General features: G+C 44.8%; 1 protein-coding gene across 3 annotated transcripts; it reads left to right on the top strand.

Annotated features, from left to right (window-relative positions):
- The first annotated feature begins 1,082 nt into the window (after positions 1 to 1,082).
- On the top strand, positions 1,083 to 7,766 carry LOC123078088 (ERAD-associated E3 ubiquitin-protein ligase HRD1). 3 transcript variants are annotated; one of them, XR_006437059.1, is made up of 9 exons: positions 1,083 to 1,292; positions 1,373 to 1,952; positions 3,280 to 3,456; positions 3,535 to 3,684; positions 3,769 to 3,974; positions 4,099 to 4,240; positions 5,748 to 5,811; positions 5,939 to 6,164; positions 7,231 to 7,290. XR_006437059.1 is itself a non-coding variant. In XM_044500482.1 (8 exons), the coding sequence occupies exons 2-8, from the start codon at positions 1,420 to 1,422 to the stop codon at positions 7,318 to 7,320; spliced, it is 1,524 nt and encodes a 507-aa protein (XP_044356417.1). In that variant the 5' UTR covers positions 1,083 to 1,292; positions 1,373 to 1,419; the 3' UTR covers positions 7,321 to 7,766. The 3 variants fall into 3 exon arrangements, 1 of the variants encoding a protein (XP_044356417.1); XR_006437060.1 differs by lacking the exon at positions 7,231 to 7,290 and having other exon boundaries at positions 5,647 to 5,811; positions 5,939 to 6,124; XM_044500482.1 differs by lacking the exon at positions 5,748 to 5,811 and having other exon boundaries at positions 7,231 to 7,766.
- Positions 7,767 to 18,843: the final 11,077 nt, after the last annotated feature.

The following is an 18,843-nucleotide window of genomic DNA, read 5'->3' as shown; positions in this document are numbered from 1 at the left end:
GTCCCTCTAAAAGCGTTGCAGGGTCATACAATAAGAATGCAGCAAGTTTTGTGCCACCCTTGAGAGCATCGAGGGATGTCCCGTGAGTGGCCTCGGCATCGAAGACACGGTATACACTCCTCCATCTTCGTTTTCGTTGTTTCATGCTTGCATGTCCATTGCCCATATGAATATGCATTTGTGTCTTCATTTGTAGGCATTTCAAGCTTTGGAAGCATTCAAGGCCCAACATGGGAATAAGCCGTTCACCCTCACCCATTGTTGGATGGTCATAAAAGGCGACGAGAAATTCAAGGAGCAATATGCGGCCCTATGAAAGAATGGAGGACCAAAAGCCGTTGAGGAGCGTGGTGAGGGAGAGAAGTCGCAGCCGCGGGGAAAGACCAACTCCAAGAAAAAGGACAAGCGTGATGCGACGTCGATTGCCTTGCAAGCAACTTTGCAAGGCATGATGACACAAAATAATACAAGGGAGGTGAAGCGTCGGCAAGACAAAGAAGAGAAAATGAAGGCCTACATGGAGATACAAAGGAAGAAGTTTGAGATGGAGGCGGAGATGTAAGCGAAGAAGCTCGAGATGGAGGCGGAAATGCAAAGGAAGATGCTCAAGATCGAAGTTACCAAAGCCAAGACCGAAGCAAAAGAAGTGGCGCTCTCTTGCATGTCGAAGGGGGTGGAGATCATGAAGGTGGACTTGATCACGGTGTCCCCAAGGAAGTGAACTTGGTTCGAGAAGATGCAGGCCGACATGCTCAGGCTTAATGATTGATCTATGACGGAGAGCACCTTCTTTTTTTATGCCAGCAAGTGTGCTAGCATGACCACAGTCGAGATAGCTTGGTTAAACTCCCACTTTTTTTTTGTTTTCTGGCATGTGTGTCGGTCGCTGTCAAGTGCGTCAACATAAACTATGTGGTGTTTTTCGGAGACTGGCATTGTCTGAACTATGGGCGATGTCATGGCTATTGGCATGATCTCTGACCATGGGCATTTTTCAAGTTTTAATTATTTTTTACGCGGTCAAGATTTGGATCGGTCGGTTGGGTGCATCGATTCGACACGGACGGACTAGCGGACAACGGATCAAAGAAACGAAAAGCTGACAAATGCCCGTGCGTTTGGGTCGGCGCGATGGAGTTGTGGCCAATCCGACCCAGTCCAGCTGTAGGGCCGCCGCCGACTCCCCCGCCTCTCACGCGCGTCGCCGCCATCGCCGTCTCCGTTCTACTGCACCGCGTCCCTGCTCACTGCTGTCTCCGCCCCGTCCGCAATCTCGGACATAGGTTTTTGAGGTATGAGCTCCCTGAGTCATTCAGTGATCATGATTGCTTAAACCTGAACAAAACTCCACAAATTTTGGGCGTGCCACTAGATCCGCCCCTGTTGGTGGGGGTGATTCGCCGCGGGCGGGCGGCGGAGATGATCCGTCTGCAGACGTACGCGGCGTTCAGCCTGCTGGCGACGACGTCAGCGGTGTACTACGCGTTCAGCAGCAGGGAGCAGTTCTACCCTGCGATGGTCTACCTCTCCTCGTCCAAGATCTGCTTTGTGCTGCTCCTCAACACGGGCCTCGTCGCCATGTGCACCACCTGGCAGCTCGTCAAGCGCATCTTCCTGGGCACGCTCCGTGAGGCCGAGGTTGAGCAGCTCAACGAGCAGTCCTGGAGGGAGGTCGTGGAGATCCTCTTTGCGGTCACCATCTTCCGCCAGGACTTCTCCGTCGCCTTCCTCGCCATGGTCGCCGCACTGCTACTCGTCAAGGCGCTGCATTGGCTCGCACAGAAGAGGGTCGACTACATTGAGACCACGCCCTCTGTGCCGATGCTGTCGCACATAAGGATTGTGTCCTTCATGGTGTTCCTGCTTGCCGTCGACTGCATCTTCCTGTCGAGATCCTTGATGCCACTGATAAAGAACCGGGAGGCGTCTGTTGCAATCTTCTTTTCCTTTGAGTAAGCTATCTCAAATCCTTCTTTATTCCAAGATTGGCTTGCAGTGCAGCATCTTTTATTGCCCCACTTCACCTTTCAAGGTATCCAATACCCATGAGGTCAGATTCAATTAAAACAGCAACCATTGGATCTTATAAGTATCAATGCGCTTTGGTTTGACACCTATAAGTTGAATAATCGTGCATTGTTCCATGAAATGAAAACGCCATGTTTCATGGAAAGGGACATCTATGCAACATTTTTTGAACGGTATTAAACATTATTTAACAAACCGACAACAAAGTACGGAAGTTGTACTAGCATTTCTAGTTCTATGAGCATAAAGATGCATTTGTAGAATGTTACATACTCCCTCTGTAAAGAAATATAAGAGCGTTTAGATCACTATCTAAACGCTCTTATATTTCTTTACAGAGGGAGTACTAGATATTCAAGTCTATCCATGACCATCATATCTTCACGATCACGAGATCCTCCTCCTCTAGAGGTGGTGGTGTTCCTGCTCCCTTTGCAAGTCCATTATAGAATCCTGGAAGAATAGTTTAGACATACCAGTTTAAGCGCTGGATGTTTATGTCTTTTGTGTGGTCGTGTGGACGCACCAATGTATGTTTCAAACTTCTTGGTCATTCATAACTTATACTTGGCCTGACACTGCGGTATCCGAGTCACCAGTTAATCATTTCACTTGATGCCTCCACTAAGCCACGTGTAGATTTGTCTAGTATGTTTACCACCTCAATATTAATATCTGATTCATTTTTATGTTATGGTTGTTACATTTCCGGAGCCAAGTCCAGGAACTTGTTAGCTACTCCATCCGTGCTTGAAAAGATGGCGTATAAATTTAGTGTTAAGTCAAGTGGTGCAAAGTTTCGCCAAGTTTGTAGGGAAAACTATCAACAACAATACAAAATTAGTATCATTACATATAGACACTGAAATATATTTTCATATTATGTTTATTTAGCAATGTAGTGTTGATAGTTTTTCCTACAAACTTGGTCAAACTATGTACTGTTTGACTTCAGACAAAAATTATATGCCTTCTTATTTGAGTCGGAGAGAGTGTCTGCTTAACTCTAAGCAATATTTAAGTGAAAGTGGTGCAAAACATTAGGTCTGAATATTTTAAATTACAGTAAGGCTAGTATATGTTATTGCTTTTAAAGCATGGGACATGCCACTTCAGGCATGGTAACAACCAAATGGACTAATCTTATATTTATTTACTAAAATTTTACTTTTACATCTGCAGATAATTCTTGATGTAATTTCAAGATCTTGAAACCCAAGTAGCTCAGATATGTGCAAATCATGTTTTCAGGTATATGATACTAGCAACATCAACGGTATCGATATTCGTGAAGTATGTATTCTATGTCAGCGACATGCTAATGGAAGGTCAATGGGAGAAAAAGGCAGTGTATACATTTTATTTGGAGCTCATCAGTGACCTTGTGCACTTGTTTTTGTATATGCTCTTCTTCGTAGCTATCTTCCTGTGAGCTCTCTTATGATCTTTCCCCTTAAGAGTACTATAGTTTGAACTTCAGTGCCTGATCTGTTATACCAATACCAGGAACTATGGTGTCCCATTGCACTTGATCCGTGAGCTGTACGAGACCTTCCGCTGCTTCAGAATTCGTGTTTCAGATTATGTGCGCTACAGAAAGATAACTTCCAACATGAATGAACGCTTTCCAGATGCTACAGCTGATGAGCTTAATGCGTGAGTTATTTAATTTTGCTGGCACTGTTTCAGTTTATTCAACTATGGCTCTTGTTTATGATTTAGATATTTTTATGAATTCAGGAGTGATGCTACATGTATTATCTGTCGTGAAGAGATGACAACAGCAAAGAAGCTGCTTTGTGGGCACTTGTTCCATGTGCATTGTTTGAGGTCATGGCTAGAGCGCCAACATACTTGCCCCACATGTAGAGCTCCCATTGTCCCCCCGGACAATGGACGTACTGCATCAGCGCAACAGCATGGAGCTCAACCGGGTGTTCAGCTTGGTGAGCTTCCTTTTGTTGTTCTGTTTATTGTTTGCATTTTTCTAGTTAACAATTTTTATCAGTCAGTGCTACATTCGGCAAATAGTTTTGTATGTGATTCCTAATTCAGTGTGAGGAAAAACAGCTGCAGGCATCGGCGCTCCAGGTTCAGAAGGAGCAACAAGTGAGAACATGAACAGGCGTCAAGCAAAACTTGAGGCTGCTGCTTCAGCTGCTTCCATATATGGGAGATCTTTTGCTTATCCTCCAACAAACACCTTGAATAGGTATATTTTTTTCATCATCGTTGTTACTTCTCTGTAATAGTGCGAAATGTCAAGCTTTTGGTGATTCCTCTTGGGATACTTTAATATGATCAGCAATGCTGATTCTGGTATTTTATCGCGGATCATCATTTTGCAACTTAAAATTTATATATGCATCTCATTTGCAAGCTGCCACATTGTTCAACTTGGAATATATTTGAACTTTGCCAGCTTGGTATACCTTTACCTGCCTTATGTTGATGGTGGCTGGATAAAAATGGTAAACCATGCAGGATAGTTTGTTTTTTGCCACTAAGCCTTGCATTCATCTGGTTTTGTCTTTTCTATTTTGCACCTGGTCGTCTCAGTTGTGTGCAGGTCCAAACAGTGAAAAAAAATAAAACAAACAGGACGAATGAAACATTAGGAAGAATCCTAAACTGCAGCTGATGTTCCTTTTGGCCTTGGAACATTATGACTTGTCGAGCTGTGGTTATTGTATTCCGTTTTGGAGTATTAGCATTGGTCTGGTTTCCTTACGTATTTGTATTAGTATAGATTAACCAGTACTCCCAAGTCTCTTGAAATATATATTCGCCCAGTGGGTTATGCAATACAGATAAGTTGCTTCTCTAACATGGTATGAGATCCCTATTAGAGCCCTAGGCTTCTTTATCTCATGCGCAACTCGTGCTCTTTTGGATCGCTTTTCCAGGCGACTGATCTGATTCCCAATCGATCTGATCTCCCCACACACAGATTGAATTTTTTTTCCGGTCTCGATCCTTATCGATCTCGTCTTCTGCTGTCTTTCCCATCTGGTCTGTCGCCTGCCTGCTCTATCCCTGCCAGAGTCCGGGCTCCCTGGTTTTGCAAGATTGGCCGCTGCTGGGCTGCTACCTGGCTGGATCAGTCCCCCGCTGGCTCACTTCTCCCAGATCGCCACTGACGCCCCTGCTGCCGCGCGCCTCTCTTGCCTGCTGTCCCGCCACTAGGACTCCAGTTGAAGGCTGCGCCTGTGTCTCCGCCACTTCTGCCTGATCGTTGCCTCTTCCGCGTAACACACCTTGGCTGTGTCCGCTCCTCAGCGCTGCTCTGGTCGGCTGCTTCACTGCTCTATTCCCGCTGGCTGCTGATTGATTATTCATTGGGTGCTTGCATAGCATTTCACCAGAGAACTAGCCATGGACAGGGGTGCGTGGAAGCTTGCTATCCATGTGCCAGAACCATGAGTTGGTTGCGAGATCTTATGGGTTTCACCTCTAGCCTACCCCAACTTGTTTGGGGCTAAAGGCTATGTTGTTGTTGTTGTGCTTGCATAGCATTGGTCCATCTCGTTAGCAGGCTGCGTTTGGCATTGCGGTGGTTTATCATAATCCTGTTTGCCCAACCTGATTTTGCCTATTTCCGTGCCTAATTTTCTACAGCAAATTGTAATGTAAGCACAGTGCAGCATAGTTCAGCAAAAGCAAACCGAGCCTAAGAGAATGTGCCTTTTTCCAAGCTGGGGTGTGTTTTCTTGAAGCAGGTTATTATTTGGCCTCAGTAGCTCTGCTGGGACTTGGTGGTTAGCCACTTTTCTTCGATCTTAGGTACTGACATCGGGTTAGCCCCTGTGTTTGACCATTTTCATTATTCCACTAATATACTATGAAGCAAGTGTGTCATGCGCTGTACATTCTAATACTGATAACCAAGTACCTTTTATTCAATCATCAGGTATTCAGGACCTCTGCGTGCTACATCAGGTACTTCACAATCAGGAGAAGCAAGTACTTCCAATCAATCGCAGAACAACCAATCATTGCAATGGCCGAACAATCAGGATCTCTCGGCACCTCAGCCTTTTATTTCACATGGTCCTGCCAGCTCAGCAACAATCAACAGGGACCTTGAAAATTCACTACAAAAGACTTACGAAAACGCTATAAGGAGCCAGATAGAGGTAATAATCATCTTTTCCCTAAGTTGGCCTGCTTTAATCTTACTATGGTATTTGTGATGGGCCTAGCAATTGTGTAATGTTCTGAATAACCAGATAGACGTATTTCTGAATAACACACACATGTTCGGAAATGTTCAATGAGGGCTGTCACCAATGATAACCTAATGAATTTGAACCATTCAGTCAGCAGCCAATTGCCTACATTAGTTTGCACGATTCACCAGATAGATTAGTTCGTTGCACTGGATATGTTCCTGGCAATATTTGTGGCAAATATATCTAGTGCAAACCAATGTGAAAATTTCCAAAACTTTCTGAGAAGACCTTATATAGAGTACTATATTAGGTCATTAACCTTCAAAATGTCCAGCTGAAACTCCACAGGGGTTGGGAATGTTGCAAAGGAGAAAGTGTTGATGCTATTGTAATTTTCTCCATTTTCTCGGGAACTAAATACAAGCTGAATTATTATTTTTAATTTTACATGGTAGTATATTTATTGGTTAAGCATTATCTTCACACTGGTTTTGAAATAAAAAATCATGATCTTCTGATATTAAAAATAAAGTAATCTGCATGACACCTAATATTTGATCTGCGCTGATATATCCAATGTCTATTGATGCACAATCGCCTGTTGTTATGTTGGTGACTAGTAGTTGTAATTTTTTACATGCCATGGTCGAAATCTATCGGCATGCAAAAATTCATTTCTTTTGTATCACGTTATTCAGTTCCGTTGCTATCTTCAAATACCCTTGATTCTTAACGATCAATCCAGTATTCTAATATATTTGTTATGATCATAAGTACCTGTAGACAGTAAACGTTGTTCATCAGCTTCAAACGGTTTTTTCTTTGTCATCGTTGCTGGATTGTAATCTGCAACTTTCTTCAAGACATAAATGGTTGCCTAAATGTCTAGTGATGACAAATGATCCCTGGTCAATGCCAAGAAGTAACTAAATCACATGACAAGCTTGCTGGGAATATGATAACTTGATGTGACTATCCTTTCATTATTGCTCTGTCTGGCCAACATAATTCATTAGTCGCTTGTTTCCAGATGTTGCAAATCCAATTGCAAATGGTGCAGCAAGGGGCAACAGCGTTGGCAACTAACAATGAGAAAGCTGAACAAGCGAAAAATGAGTGAAGTGGTATATATGGTGAAGTGTGATCTTGATAAACATGCAAAGAGTATAGATGGAGATTTGGCAATGCCTTTGGTGGGGGCTCGCTTATGTAAATGTTAGCACCCCTATCAACATCAGATGTTTGTTTGTTTAATGTGCTAGTTTGTGTAGCTTAAATCTTGCTGTCAAACCAGGATTATACCTTAGATAGAAAGGGAGTCATGTTGTAGAGCTGACTAATTTGACAGCATCTGTGAGACCAAGCAAGAATACATCTGCCGGGGAACATTTTCCAACATGCCATCAGAAATAAACCTTCTATATGGAAAATGCCCTCGGTTCTGTCCCTCCCCCAAAAATTTGTCCGTGTGATGATTGTAAATACATGTGTGGTATGATCGGATGTAATTTTTCTTGATTTATGTGTTTGGATGATCCGAATTTACATGCTTCCACTTTGGCGGTATGTCAGATACTGTAATATCAGCTAACAGCAGCAGTCACATTGGTCGATGCAAACGTGCCCACTTAGTCATGCGGAGAAAAAAAATACTGTGAAGTTTTGAAGCTGGGCTGTCATGGAAACAAGGCGATCTTCATGAAACACCATGAGCAGCAGGATCTTGAGGTATGGAATTTGAAGTGAAGTTCTTTGATTTGCCCCTTCCTAGAGCTTGTCCAGTACCACTCAAAATGCATCTACAAGCGTCGTGTTGCTGTTAGCCGAGTTGCATGCAAAGCCAGGTGCTATTGGCGGGAATTAAGGGTTTTGCTGGGCTGCCGCCGGCCACCTCCCTCTCCCTGGCGGCGGCCATCCGCCGTTGTTGATTCCAGTCGGCCTTGCTCGTCAAGCTTTTGTCCCGGTTTTCTAAGTACGTGGAAGTAGCCTTGCGGCTGTTGCATGCTAAGACTTCAACGAAGGTGTAGAGAATGATTGTGTGCATCGATATCTCATTGATCATGCACTAGGTACATATACTCCTTTCCGGTTTATAGGGCTTATCTTAAATTTTAGTTTTCCCATTTTATAAGTCTCAATTTGGTTGTTCTCCATCACATGTTCAGATTTCAAGGTGCAATGAATCATTACATGCAAGTATTAAGAGAAAATTGACCAATGCATGTACTTTATGCATGCATGCATTGCAATTAATGCATTGGTAAACACAATTTTTTGAAGAAAACAAGCGCATTAATTGAGTGATTTTGCAAACTACAAAAATTGTTTCACCACTCACCGTCTACCTTGGTTGGTGAGATTCTTGAATTGAGTCCTATAAATCGGAAAGGAGGTAGTATATAGGTACAAGGGGTGCGACCGGGTCTTGTCTCTCAAGATACAAGTAACGGAGGAAGAGAGACACTACAGGTGCGGCATATAAAACTCGGACCTACATACGTGTACACATGTTCACCCCCCCCCCTCCGGCAGTCGAAGCGTCGCCGGTGACGCAAAGATCGGACCGAAAGCCCTCGAAAGTCGAGGTGGGTAGTCCCTTCGTCATAACATCAGCGAACTACTGATCGGTGGGCACATGCAGAACTCGAACACGACCAAGTGCGACGTGCTCCCGAACAAAGTGAATGTCGAGCTCAATATGCTTCGTCCGACGGTGATGAACAGGGTTGGCAGCGAGGTAAACCGCGGAGACGTAGTCGCAGTAGACAAGCGTGGCCTTGGGAACCTCACATAGCAACTCCTGAAGAAGTTGTCGTAGCCAGGAGCACTCCGCGACGACGTTGGCCACAACCCTGTACTCGGCCTCGGCGCTCGATCGTGAGACCCTGGGTTGTCGTTTAGACGACCACAAAATCAGAGAGGGCCCGAGGTAGATGCAGTAGCCGGAAGTGGAGCGCCGAGTGTCGGGACACCTAGCCCAGTCAGCGTCGGAGTAGGCGACGAGGCTAGTGTCGGGTGATGCCGTCAGGGTGAGACCCATAGCCGTGGTGCCAAGTTAGCATTACTTGTTCCTCAAGTAATGTTACCATTGCTCCAAAATCCGACTGTTGTGAACGTGTCAGTTGGCCATTGGCTGGACCTCGTGTCCAAAATGGTCATTTCCCATCTGGGAAGGTTGCGGCTATAAATAGCCACCCCGCGCCGACTTTGTCCGGTGGCTGCTCCGTTTGATTTTGATAAGATTGTTGAGCAACCCCTTCTCTGAGCGATTTGAGTTTAAAACCCACCGAGAGAAAAACCCTAGAGCCGAAGAATTAGATAGTGATTCAGCATCACTGGAATCTAAATTTAGTACGCTCCGCCTATTACTCTTGAGAGCTGCAAATTCTCTAGACGGTTAGGTGTCAATTTCTTCAGAGACCAAGAGTGATTGTGGTTCTCGAAGAAGAAGTCTGTAAAGATTTGGAGATCGCCTTCAAGTATCTACCATGAGTGATCGGCATCGGTTGGCGAATCGATTGTCGAGGAGAATAGGGTGAAGAGAGTTTATCTTCCGTGCTAAGTCACAGCCCCTCCAACCAGATGTAGTCCTTATGCAGAAGGATGAACTGGTCGAACAAATACCTTGTCGCCATCGAGCATCTTCGGTTACCTCTGTCACTCATGTTTACTTTCGATGCATTCCATTCATGTAATTTACTTCGGTGCATGCTTTAGTTTCCCTTCGATACTTCTCTGTAGTTCATCTTAGCTTGTTTATCCTTTATTCTACTATTGGGTTATGAGAGATTTAAGTTTTCCGAAAAAAATTAAAACTCCCATTCACCCCCCCTCTGGTAGACATACTTCGTTCCTACACCTTCAGCAGTACCTACACACACAAGAGCAAATACTTGCACCCAACGCGGGCAAAAGAGTTGTCAATCCCCTTGTACTCGTTAATTGCAAGGATCAAATCTGATAGTGCCCGCTCCACAGACGCCGCGGACGCGCACGCCCGAATCCGAGGTGCACACCACCCACCACAAGAGGCAGCGGGCTGGGGAGAGGGCGGCGGCCTCGGATGTGGTCGCACAGTCCTCCTGCCGCCGCCACGGGCTGCCGGCAGTGCCCGATGAAGAGTGGCGCCTCCTCGCGTGGGTCTACCGCCGATTGCTTACGATGGTGGAGGCGGACGCCCGCTGGCTCCATCGGAAAAACGCCAATGTGCTCCGGCTTGCACTGGAGCAGTCCACGTGCGAAGCAGCGGAAGCGGCGAGAGTAGCTAAGCTTAAGAGGAGCAGGACCATGCCGTCCGGAGGATGAAGAGCTTCATTGACTCCTCCGACGTCCCCGACGGCTCCGACTCCGACGACTCACTGAAGGAAATATGCCCTAGAGGCAATAATAAAGTTGTTATTTATAGTTCCTTATATCATGATATGTTTATTATTCATGCTAGAATTGTATTAACCGGAAACTTAGTACATGTGTGAATACATAGACAAACAGAGTGTCCCTAGTGTGCCTCTACTTGACTAGCTTGTTTATCAAAGATGGTTATGTTTCCTAGCCATAGACATGTGTTGTCATTTGATGAACGGGATCACATCACTAGAGAATAATGTGATGGACAAAGTCCATTCCGTTAGCTTAGCACTTGATCGTTTAGTTTGTTGCTATTGCTTTCTTCATGACTTATACATGTTCCTATGACTACGAGATTATGCAACTCCCGAATACCGGAGGAACACTTTGTGTGCTATCAAACGTCACAACGTAACTGGGTGATTATAAAGATGCTCTACAGGTGTCTCCGATGGTGTTTGTTGAGTTGACATAGATCGAGATTAGGATTTGTCACTCCGATTGTCGGAGAGGTATCTCTGGGCCCTCTCGGTAATGCACATCACTATAAGCCTTGCAAGCAGTGTGACTAATGAGTTAGTTGCGGGATGATGCATTATGGAACGAGTAAAGAGACTTGCCGGTAACGAGATTGAACTAGGTATTGAGATACCGACGATCGAACCTCGGGCAAGTAACATACCGATGACAAAGGGAACAACGTATGTTGTTATGCGGTTTGACCGATAAAAGATCTACGTAGAATATGTAGGAACCAATATGAGCATCCAGGTTCCGCTATTGGTTATTGACTGGAGACGAGTCTCGGTCATGTCTACATAGTTCTCGAACCCGTAGGGTTCGCACGCTTAACGTTCGGTGACGATAGGTATTATGAGTTTATGTGTTTTGATGTACTGAAGGTTGTTCGGAGTCCTGGATGAGATCACGGACATGACGAGGAGTCTCTAAATGGTCGAGACATAAAGATCAATATATTGGAATGCTATGTTTGGACATCGGAAGGGTTCCGGGTGAGTTCGGGCATTTACCGGAGTACCGGGAGGTTACCGGAACCCCCCGGGGAGTATATGGGCCTTATTGGGCCTTAGTGGGAGAGAGGAGGAGGCGGCCAAGGTGGGGGCGCCCCCCCCAAGCCCAATCCGAATTGGGAAGGGGGCCGCCCACCCTTTCCTTCTCCCTCTCTCCTCCTTCCTTCCTCTCCTACTCCAACTAGGAAAGGGGGGAATCCTACTCCCGGTGGGAGTAGGACTCCCCTAGGGCGCGCCATAGAGAGGGCCGGCCCTCCCCTCCTCCACTCCTTTATATACGGGGGAGGGGGGCACCCCATAGACACACAAGTTGATTGTTTAGCCGTGTGCGGTGCCCCCCCCACAGATTTCCACCTCGGTCATATCGTTGTAGTGCTTAGGCGAAGCCCTGCGTCGGTAACTTCATCATCACCGTCATCACGCCGTCGTGCTGACGAAGCTCTCCCTCGACACTCAGCTGGATATAGAGTTCGTGGGACGTCACCGAGCTAAACGTGTGCAGATCGCGGAGGTGCCGTACTTTCGGTACTAGGATCGGTCCAATCGTGAAGACGTATGACTACATCAACCGCGTTGTTATAACGCTTCCACTTTTGATCTACGAGGGTACGTGGACAACACTCTCCCCCTCTCGTTGCTATGCATCACCTAGATGGATCTTACGTGTGCGTAGGATTTTTTTTGAAATTACTGCGTTCCCCAACAGTGGCATCCGAGCCAGGTCTATGCGTAGATGTTATATGCACGAGTAGAACAGAAAGAGTTGTGGGCGATAATAGTCATACTGCTTACCAGCATGTCATACTTTGATTCGGCGGTATTGTTGGATGAAGCGGCCCGGACCGACATTACACGTGCATTTACGCGAGACTGGTTCTACCGACGTGCTTTGCACACAAGTGGCTGGCGGGTGTCAGTTTCTCCAACTTTAGTTGAATCGAGTGTGGCTACGCCTGGTCCTTGTTGAAGGTTAAAACAGCATACTTGATGAAAAATCGTTGTGGTTTTGATGCGTAGGTAAGAACGGTTCTTGCTCAGCCCGTAGCAGCCACGTAAAACTTGCAACAACAAAGTAGAGGACGTCTAACTTGTTTTTGCAGGGCATGTTGTGATGTGATATGGTCAAGACGTGATGATATATATAAATTGTTGTATGAGATGATCATGTTTTGTAACAGTTATCGGCAACTGGCAGGAGCCATATGGTTGTCGCTTTATTGTATGAAATGCAATCGCCATGTAATTGCTTTACTTTATCACTAAGCGGTAGCGATAGTCGTAGAAGCAATAGTTGGCGAGACGACAACGATGCTTCGATGGAGATCAAGGTGTCAAGCCGGTGACGATGGTGATCATGACGGTGCTTTGGACATGGAGATCAAAGGCACAAGATGATGATGGCCATATCATATCACTTATATTGATTGCATGTGATGTTTATCCTTTATGCATCTTATTTTGCTTAGTTCGGCAGTAGCATTATAAGATGATCTCTCACTAAATTTCAAGGTACAAGTGTTCTCCCTGAGTATGCACCGTTGCGAAAGTTCGTCGTGCCGAGACACCACGTGATGATCGGGTGTGATAAGCTCTACGTTCACATACAATGGGTGCAAGCCAGTTTTGCACACGCAGAATACTCAGGTTAAACTTGATGAACCTAGCATATGCAGATATGGCCTCGGAACACTGAGACCGAAAGGTCGAGCGTGAATCATATAGTAGATATGATCAACATAGTGATGTTCACCATTGAAAACTACTCCATCTCACGTGATGATCGGACATGGTTTAGTTGATTTGGATCACGTGATCACTTAGATGATTAGAGGGATGTCTATCTAAGTGGGAGTTCTTAAGTAATATGATTAATGAACTTTAATTTATCATGAACTTAGTACCTGATAGTATTTTGCATGTCTATGTTGCTGTAGATCAATGGCCTGTGCTACTGTTCCTTTGAATTTTAATGCGTTCCTAGAGAAAGCTACGTTGAAAGATGATGGTAGCAACTACACGGACTGGGTCTGTAACTTGAGGATTATCCTCATTGCTGCACAGAAGAATTACGTCCTGGAAGCACCGCTAGGTGCAAGACCCGCTGCAGGAGCAACGCCGGACGATGTGAACGCCTGGCAGAGCAAAGCTGATGACTACTCGATAGTTCAGTGTGCCATGCTTTACGGCTTAGAACCGGGACTTCAACGATGTTTTGAACATCATGGAGCATATGAGATGTTCCAGGAGTTGAAGTTAATATTTCAAGAAAATGCCCGGATTGAGAGATATGAAGTCTCCAATAAGTTCTATAGCTGCAAAATGGAGGAGAATAGTTGTGTTAGTGAGCATATACTCAAAATGTCTGGGTATCATAATCATTTGACTCAGCTGGGAGTTAATCTTCCGGTTGATAGTGTCATTGACAGAGTTCTTCAATCACTGCCACCAAGCTACAAAAGCTTCATGATGAACTATAACATGCAAGGGATGGATAAGACGATCCCCGAGCTCTTCGCAATGCTAAAGGCTACGAAGGTAGAAATCAAGAAGGAGCATCAAGTGTTGATGGTCAACAAAACCACCAGTTTCAAGAAAAAGGGTAAAGGGAAGAAGGGGAACTTCAAGAAGAACGGCAAGCAAGTTGCTGCTCAAGTGAAGAAGCCCAAGTCTGGACCTAAACCTGAGACTGAGTGCTTCTACTGCAAAGGGACTGGTCACTAGAAGCGGAACTGCCCCAAGTATTTGGCGGATAAGAAGGATGGCAAGGTGAACAAAGGTATATGTGATATACATGTTATTGATGTGTACCTTACTAATGCTCGCAGTAGTGCCTGGGTATTTGATACTGGTTCTGTTGCTAATATTTGCAACTCGAAACAGGGACTACGGATTAAGCGAAGATTGGCTAAGGACGAGGTGACAATGCGCGTGGGAAATGGTTCCAAAGTCGATGTGATCGCCGTCAGCACGCTACCTCTACATCTACCTTCGGGATTAGTTTTAGACCTGAATAATTGTTATTTGGTGCCAGCGTTAAGCATGAACATTATATCTGGATCTTGTTTGATGCAAGACGGTTATTCATTTAAATCCGAGAATAATGGTTGTTCTATTTATATGAGTAATATATTTTATGGTCATGCACCCTTGAAGAGTGGTCTATTTTTGTTGAATCTCGATAGTAGTGACACACATATTCATAATATTGAAGCCAAAAGATGTTGAGTTGAAAATGATAGTGCAACTTATTTATGGCACTGCCGTTTGGGTCATATTGGTGTAAAGCGCATGAAGAAACTCCATGCTGATGGACTTTTGGAATCATTTGATTATGAATCACTTGGTACTTCGAACCATGCCTCATGGCCAAGATGACTAAAACTCCGTTCTCTGGAACAATGGAGCAAGCAACAGATTTGTTGGAAATCATACATACTGATGTATGTAGTCCGATGAATATTGAAACTCGTGGCGGGTATCGTTATTTTCTGACCTTCACAGATGATTTGAGCAGATATGGCTATATCTACTTAATAAAACATAAGTCTGAAACATTTGAAAAGTTCAAAGAATTTCAGAGTGAAGTGGAAAATCATCGTAACAAGAAAATAAAGTTTTTGCGATCTGATCGTGGAGGAGAATATTCGAGTTACGAGTTTGGTCTTCATTTGAAACAAAGCGGAATAGTTTCGCAACTCACACCACCCGGAACACCACAACATAATGGTGTGTCCGAATGTCGTAATCTTACTTTATTAGATATGGTGCAATCTATGATGTCTCTTACTGATTTACCGCTATCATTTTGGGGTTATGCTTTAGAGACAGCTGCATTCACGTTAAATAGGGCACCATCTAAATCCGTTGAGACGACTGTAACGCCCACGATGCGGCTATATCTCCCACGTGTCGAGGCACGACTTAGAGGCATAACCGCATTGTGGTTTTGTCGCAAGAAGGGTCATCTTCACATAATCCCATGCAATGAACAAGAATGGGATAACGAGAGTTGGCTTACAATCGCCACTTCACACAATACATAAATATAATTCATACATCATCCAAAATCCACACATATAAACCGACTACGGTCAAATCCAAATGAAAATAAGATAACCCCAAATGCTAGATCCCCGATCGTCCCAACTGGGCTCCACTACTGATCATCAGGAAAAGACACATAGTAACGACCACGTTCCTCATCGAACTCCCACTTGAGCTCGGTTGCGTCATCTGCACTGGCATCGTCGGCACCTGCAACTGTTTTGGTAGAATCTGTGAGTCACGAGGACTCAGCAATCTCACACCCGCGAGATCAAGACTATTTAAGCTTATAGGAAAGGATGGTAAAATGAGGTGGAGCTGCAGCAGGCACTAAGCATATATGGTGGCTAACATACGCAAATGAGAGCGAGAAGAGAAGCAGCGGAACGGTCGTCAACTAGTAATGACCAGAAGTGATCCTGAACTCCTACTTACGTCAACCATAACCCAGAAACCGTGTTCACCTCCCGGGCTCCGCCGAGAAGAGACCATCACGGCTACACACACGGTTGATGTACTTTAATTAAGTCAAGTGACAAGTTCTCTACAACCGAACATTAACAAATTCCCATCTGCCTCATAACCGCGGGCATGGCTTTCAAAAGATAATACCCTGCAGGGGTGTCCCAACTTAGCCCATTACAAGCTCTCACGGTCAACAAAGGATAAACCTTCTCCTGGAAAGACCCGATCAGTCTCGGAATCCCGGTTTATAAAACATTTCGACAATGGTAAAATAAGACCAGCAAAGCCGCCCGATGTGCCGACAAATCCCGATAGGAGCTGCACATATCTCGTTCTCAGGGCAACACCGGATGAGACTAGCTACGAGTAAAACCAGTCCTCAAGTTTCCCCAAGGTGGCCTCGCAGGCAGCTCGGTTTGAACCAACACTTGAAGGAGCACTGGCCCGTGGGGGTCTAAAATAAAGATGACCCTCGGGCTCGCGAAAACCCAAGGGAAGTGTAGGTGGTAGGTGGTCAAATGGTAAAACCAAGGTTGGGCCTTGCTGGAGGAGTTTTATTCAAGGCGAACTGTCAAGGGGGTCCCATAAATCACCCAACCGCGTAAGGGACGCAAATTCAAGGAACATAATAACGGTATGACGGAAACTAGGGCGGCAAGAGTGGAACAAAACACCAGGCATAAGGCCGAGGCTTCCACCCTTTACCAGATATATAGATGCATTAATATAATAAGAGATATTGTGATATTCCAAAATAACCATGTTCCAACATGGAACCAACTTCAACTTCACCTGCAACTAGCAACGCTATAAGAAGGGCTGAGCAAAAGCGGTAACTTGGCCAAACAACGGTTTGCTAGGAAAAGGATGGTTAGAGGCTTGACATGGCAATATGGGAGGCATGATATAGGAAGTGGTAGGTAGCGCAGCATGGCAATAGAACGAACAACTAGCAAAGCAAAGATAGAAGTGATTTCGAGGGTATGGTCATCTTGCCTGCAAGGTTCTCAGAGTTGTCGAAAGCTTGATCCTCGTAAGCGTACTCAACAGGTTCCTCATAAGCGTACTTGTCTCCCGGATCTACCCAAAACAAGAACACAAGCAACGGAACCACAATCAATCACGAGAAATGCACAAGCAACATGATGCAAAACATGTATGATATGCGAGATATGGTATGCGATGCATATGCGTGCTCCGGAAGAAAAATGATGAACAAGGCAGTAACCTGGCAAACCAAGCATGCCACTGGAAAGATGAGATGATTTCGGTTGAAATCGATATAAAGATCACCGGAAACGGATGCACGGTTTGCAAATGGCAAGCAAAACAAGAATGACACGAATCTGTGATTAATAGCATGATAGCACTTAGAATACATCAAGAAACTATGCTAAAACACTCCAACATAGCAACAAAGCATATGAAAGTAATCTACAGGAGATGGTTGACAAAAGATGAACACTGAGCTACAGCTAGATCACAACATAACAAGCTCAAACAAGCATGGCAAAAGTGCAAAAGATAATAGGTTCACAGACTTAGTGAAATTACTGGACATGCCTGAAACAGCATCACGTAGCAATGTTCAGAGCAAGAAATGAACATGCTACAGGAACTTAACATAGTAAAACAAGGTATATAAGTAATCTACTAAATGCATATGACAAAAGTCCCTTACTGACCATAAGCCAAAAAGGACCAGAAGATATGATGGCAACCATGTAAACATAGCAAGTTTCGTTAACAGGTTCCAGACTTTGCAGAAAACAGAGCATGGCAGAAACAGACATTATGAGGGCACCTTTATGAGCTTGATGCACTCATCACAAAGCAATGCATGACAAAACAAGCACACCTACAGAAAGATGGCATGTTCATGAAGCTATCCAAGGCAATATCAAGTACATAGCATGTAGGGAACAACTACAACAAGCTTGGCAAAATTGAATAACACGTAAACAATCTGCCAGAAATATTTTATAGTAAAAGTAGAGCAAGATTGAGTCATGCTATGGCACTCCATAATTGAAAACAGAGGCATGAATAGATAGAGCACAACTATATCTACAAAACCTCCTTACTGAACATCTCCAAAAGGAGCATGGATCTCTCTGTAGCCACATGGATACATAGTAACAAATTAACAGCAGTCACAGACTTGGTAAATTTACTGTCCCTGAAATCAGAAACATCACGAAGCCTAGTTTGCATGCTTGTGCTAGTCACCACATAGATCACAAAAATACATGGCATAAACCCCTGTAAATATGGCATGTCATACATCAAAACACATGTAGAGCTCATGCCCATAAGATGCACAGATTAAATGCAACAAAACTAACAAATCACCAAGATCTGATAAGTAACAGCAGATAACAGCAATTAGCACTATTGCACCAGAGATTTGGGCATCAAGATGGACTCAAATGAACATTGTTCAATGGAACAAAATGAAGAGAATCTTGAGGCGAACATTTCGATATATTACACGCACGAAACGGAGCAGTATGCAGAGAGTTACGATGCGATGAACAGAGGCATGTAATGTAAAAATCTCAGGACTTTGGATTTTCGGGAGAGGGAGAAAGTCAACCTTCGGGATTCTCAGATCTGGATCGGGCCGGTGGAGTTCAAGCTCGGGCCGGTGGAGTTCAAGCTCGGGCCGCCGGAGTTGAGGACGGGGACGCCGGCGGGGCGGCGTGCGGCGGCGGAGGGAGGCGAAGGCGGGGTCGACGGCGGCGAGGGCGGCGCGG

Source organism: Triticum aestivum, chromosome 3D, assembly GCF_018294505.1.
Source record: "Triticum aestivum cultivar Chinese Spring chromosome 3D, IWGSC CS RefSeq v2.1, whole genome shotgun sequence".
Lineage (NCBI taxonomy): Eukaryota > Viridiplantae > Streptophyta > Magnoliopsida > Poales > Poaceae > Triticum > Triticum aestivum.
The sequence above is the reverse complement of the archived record's forward strand: the minus strand, read 5'-3'. Positions and strand labels throughout refer to the sequence as shown.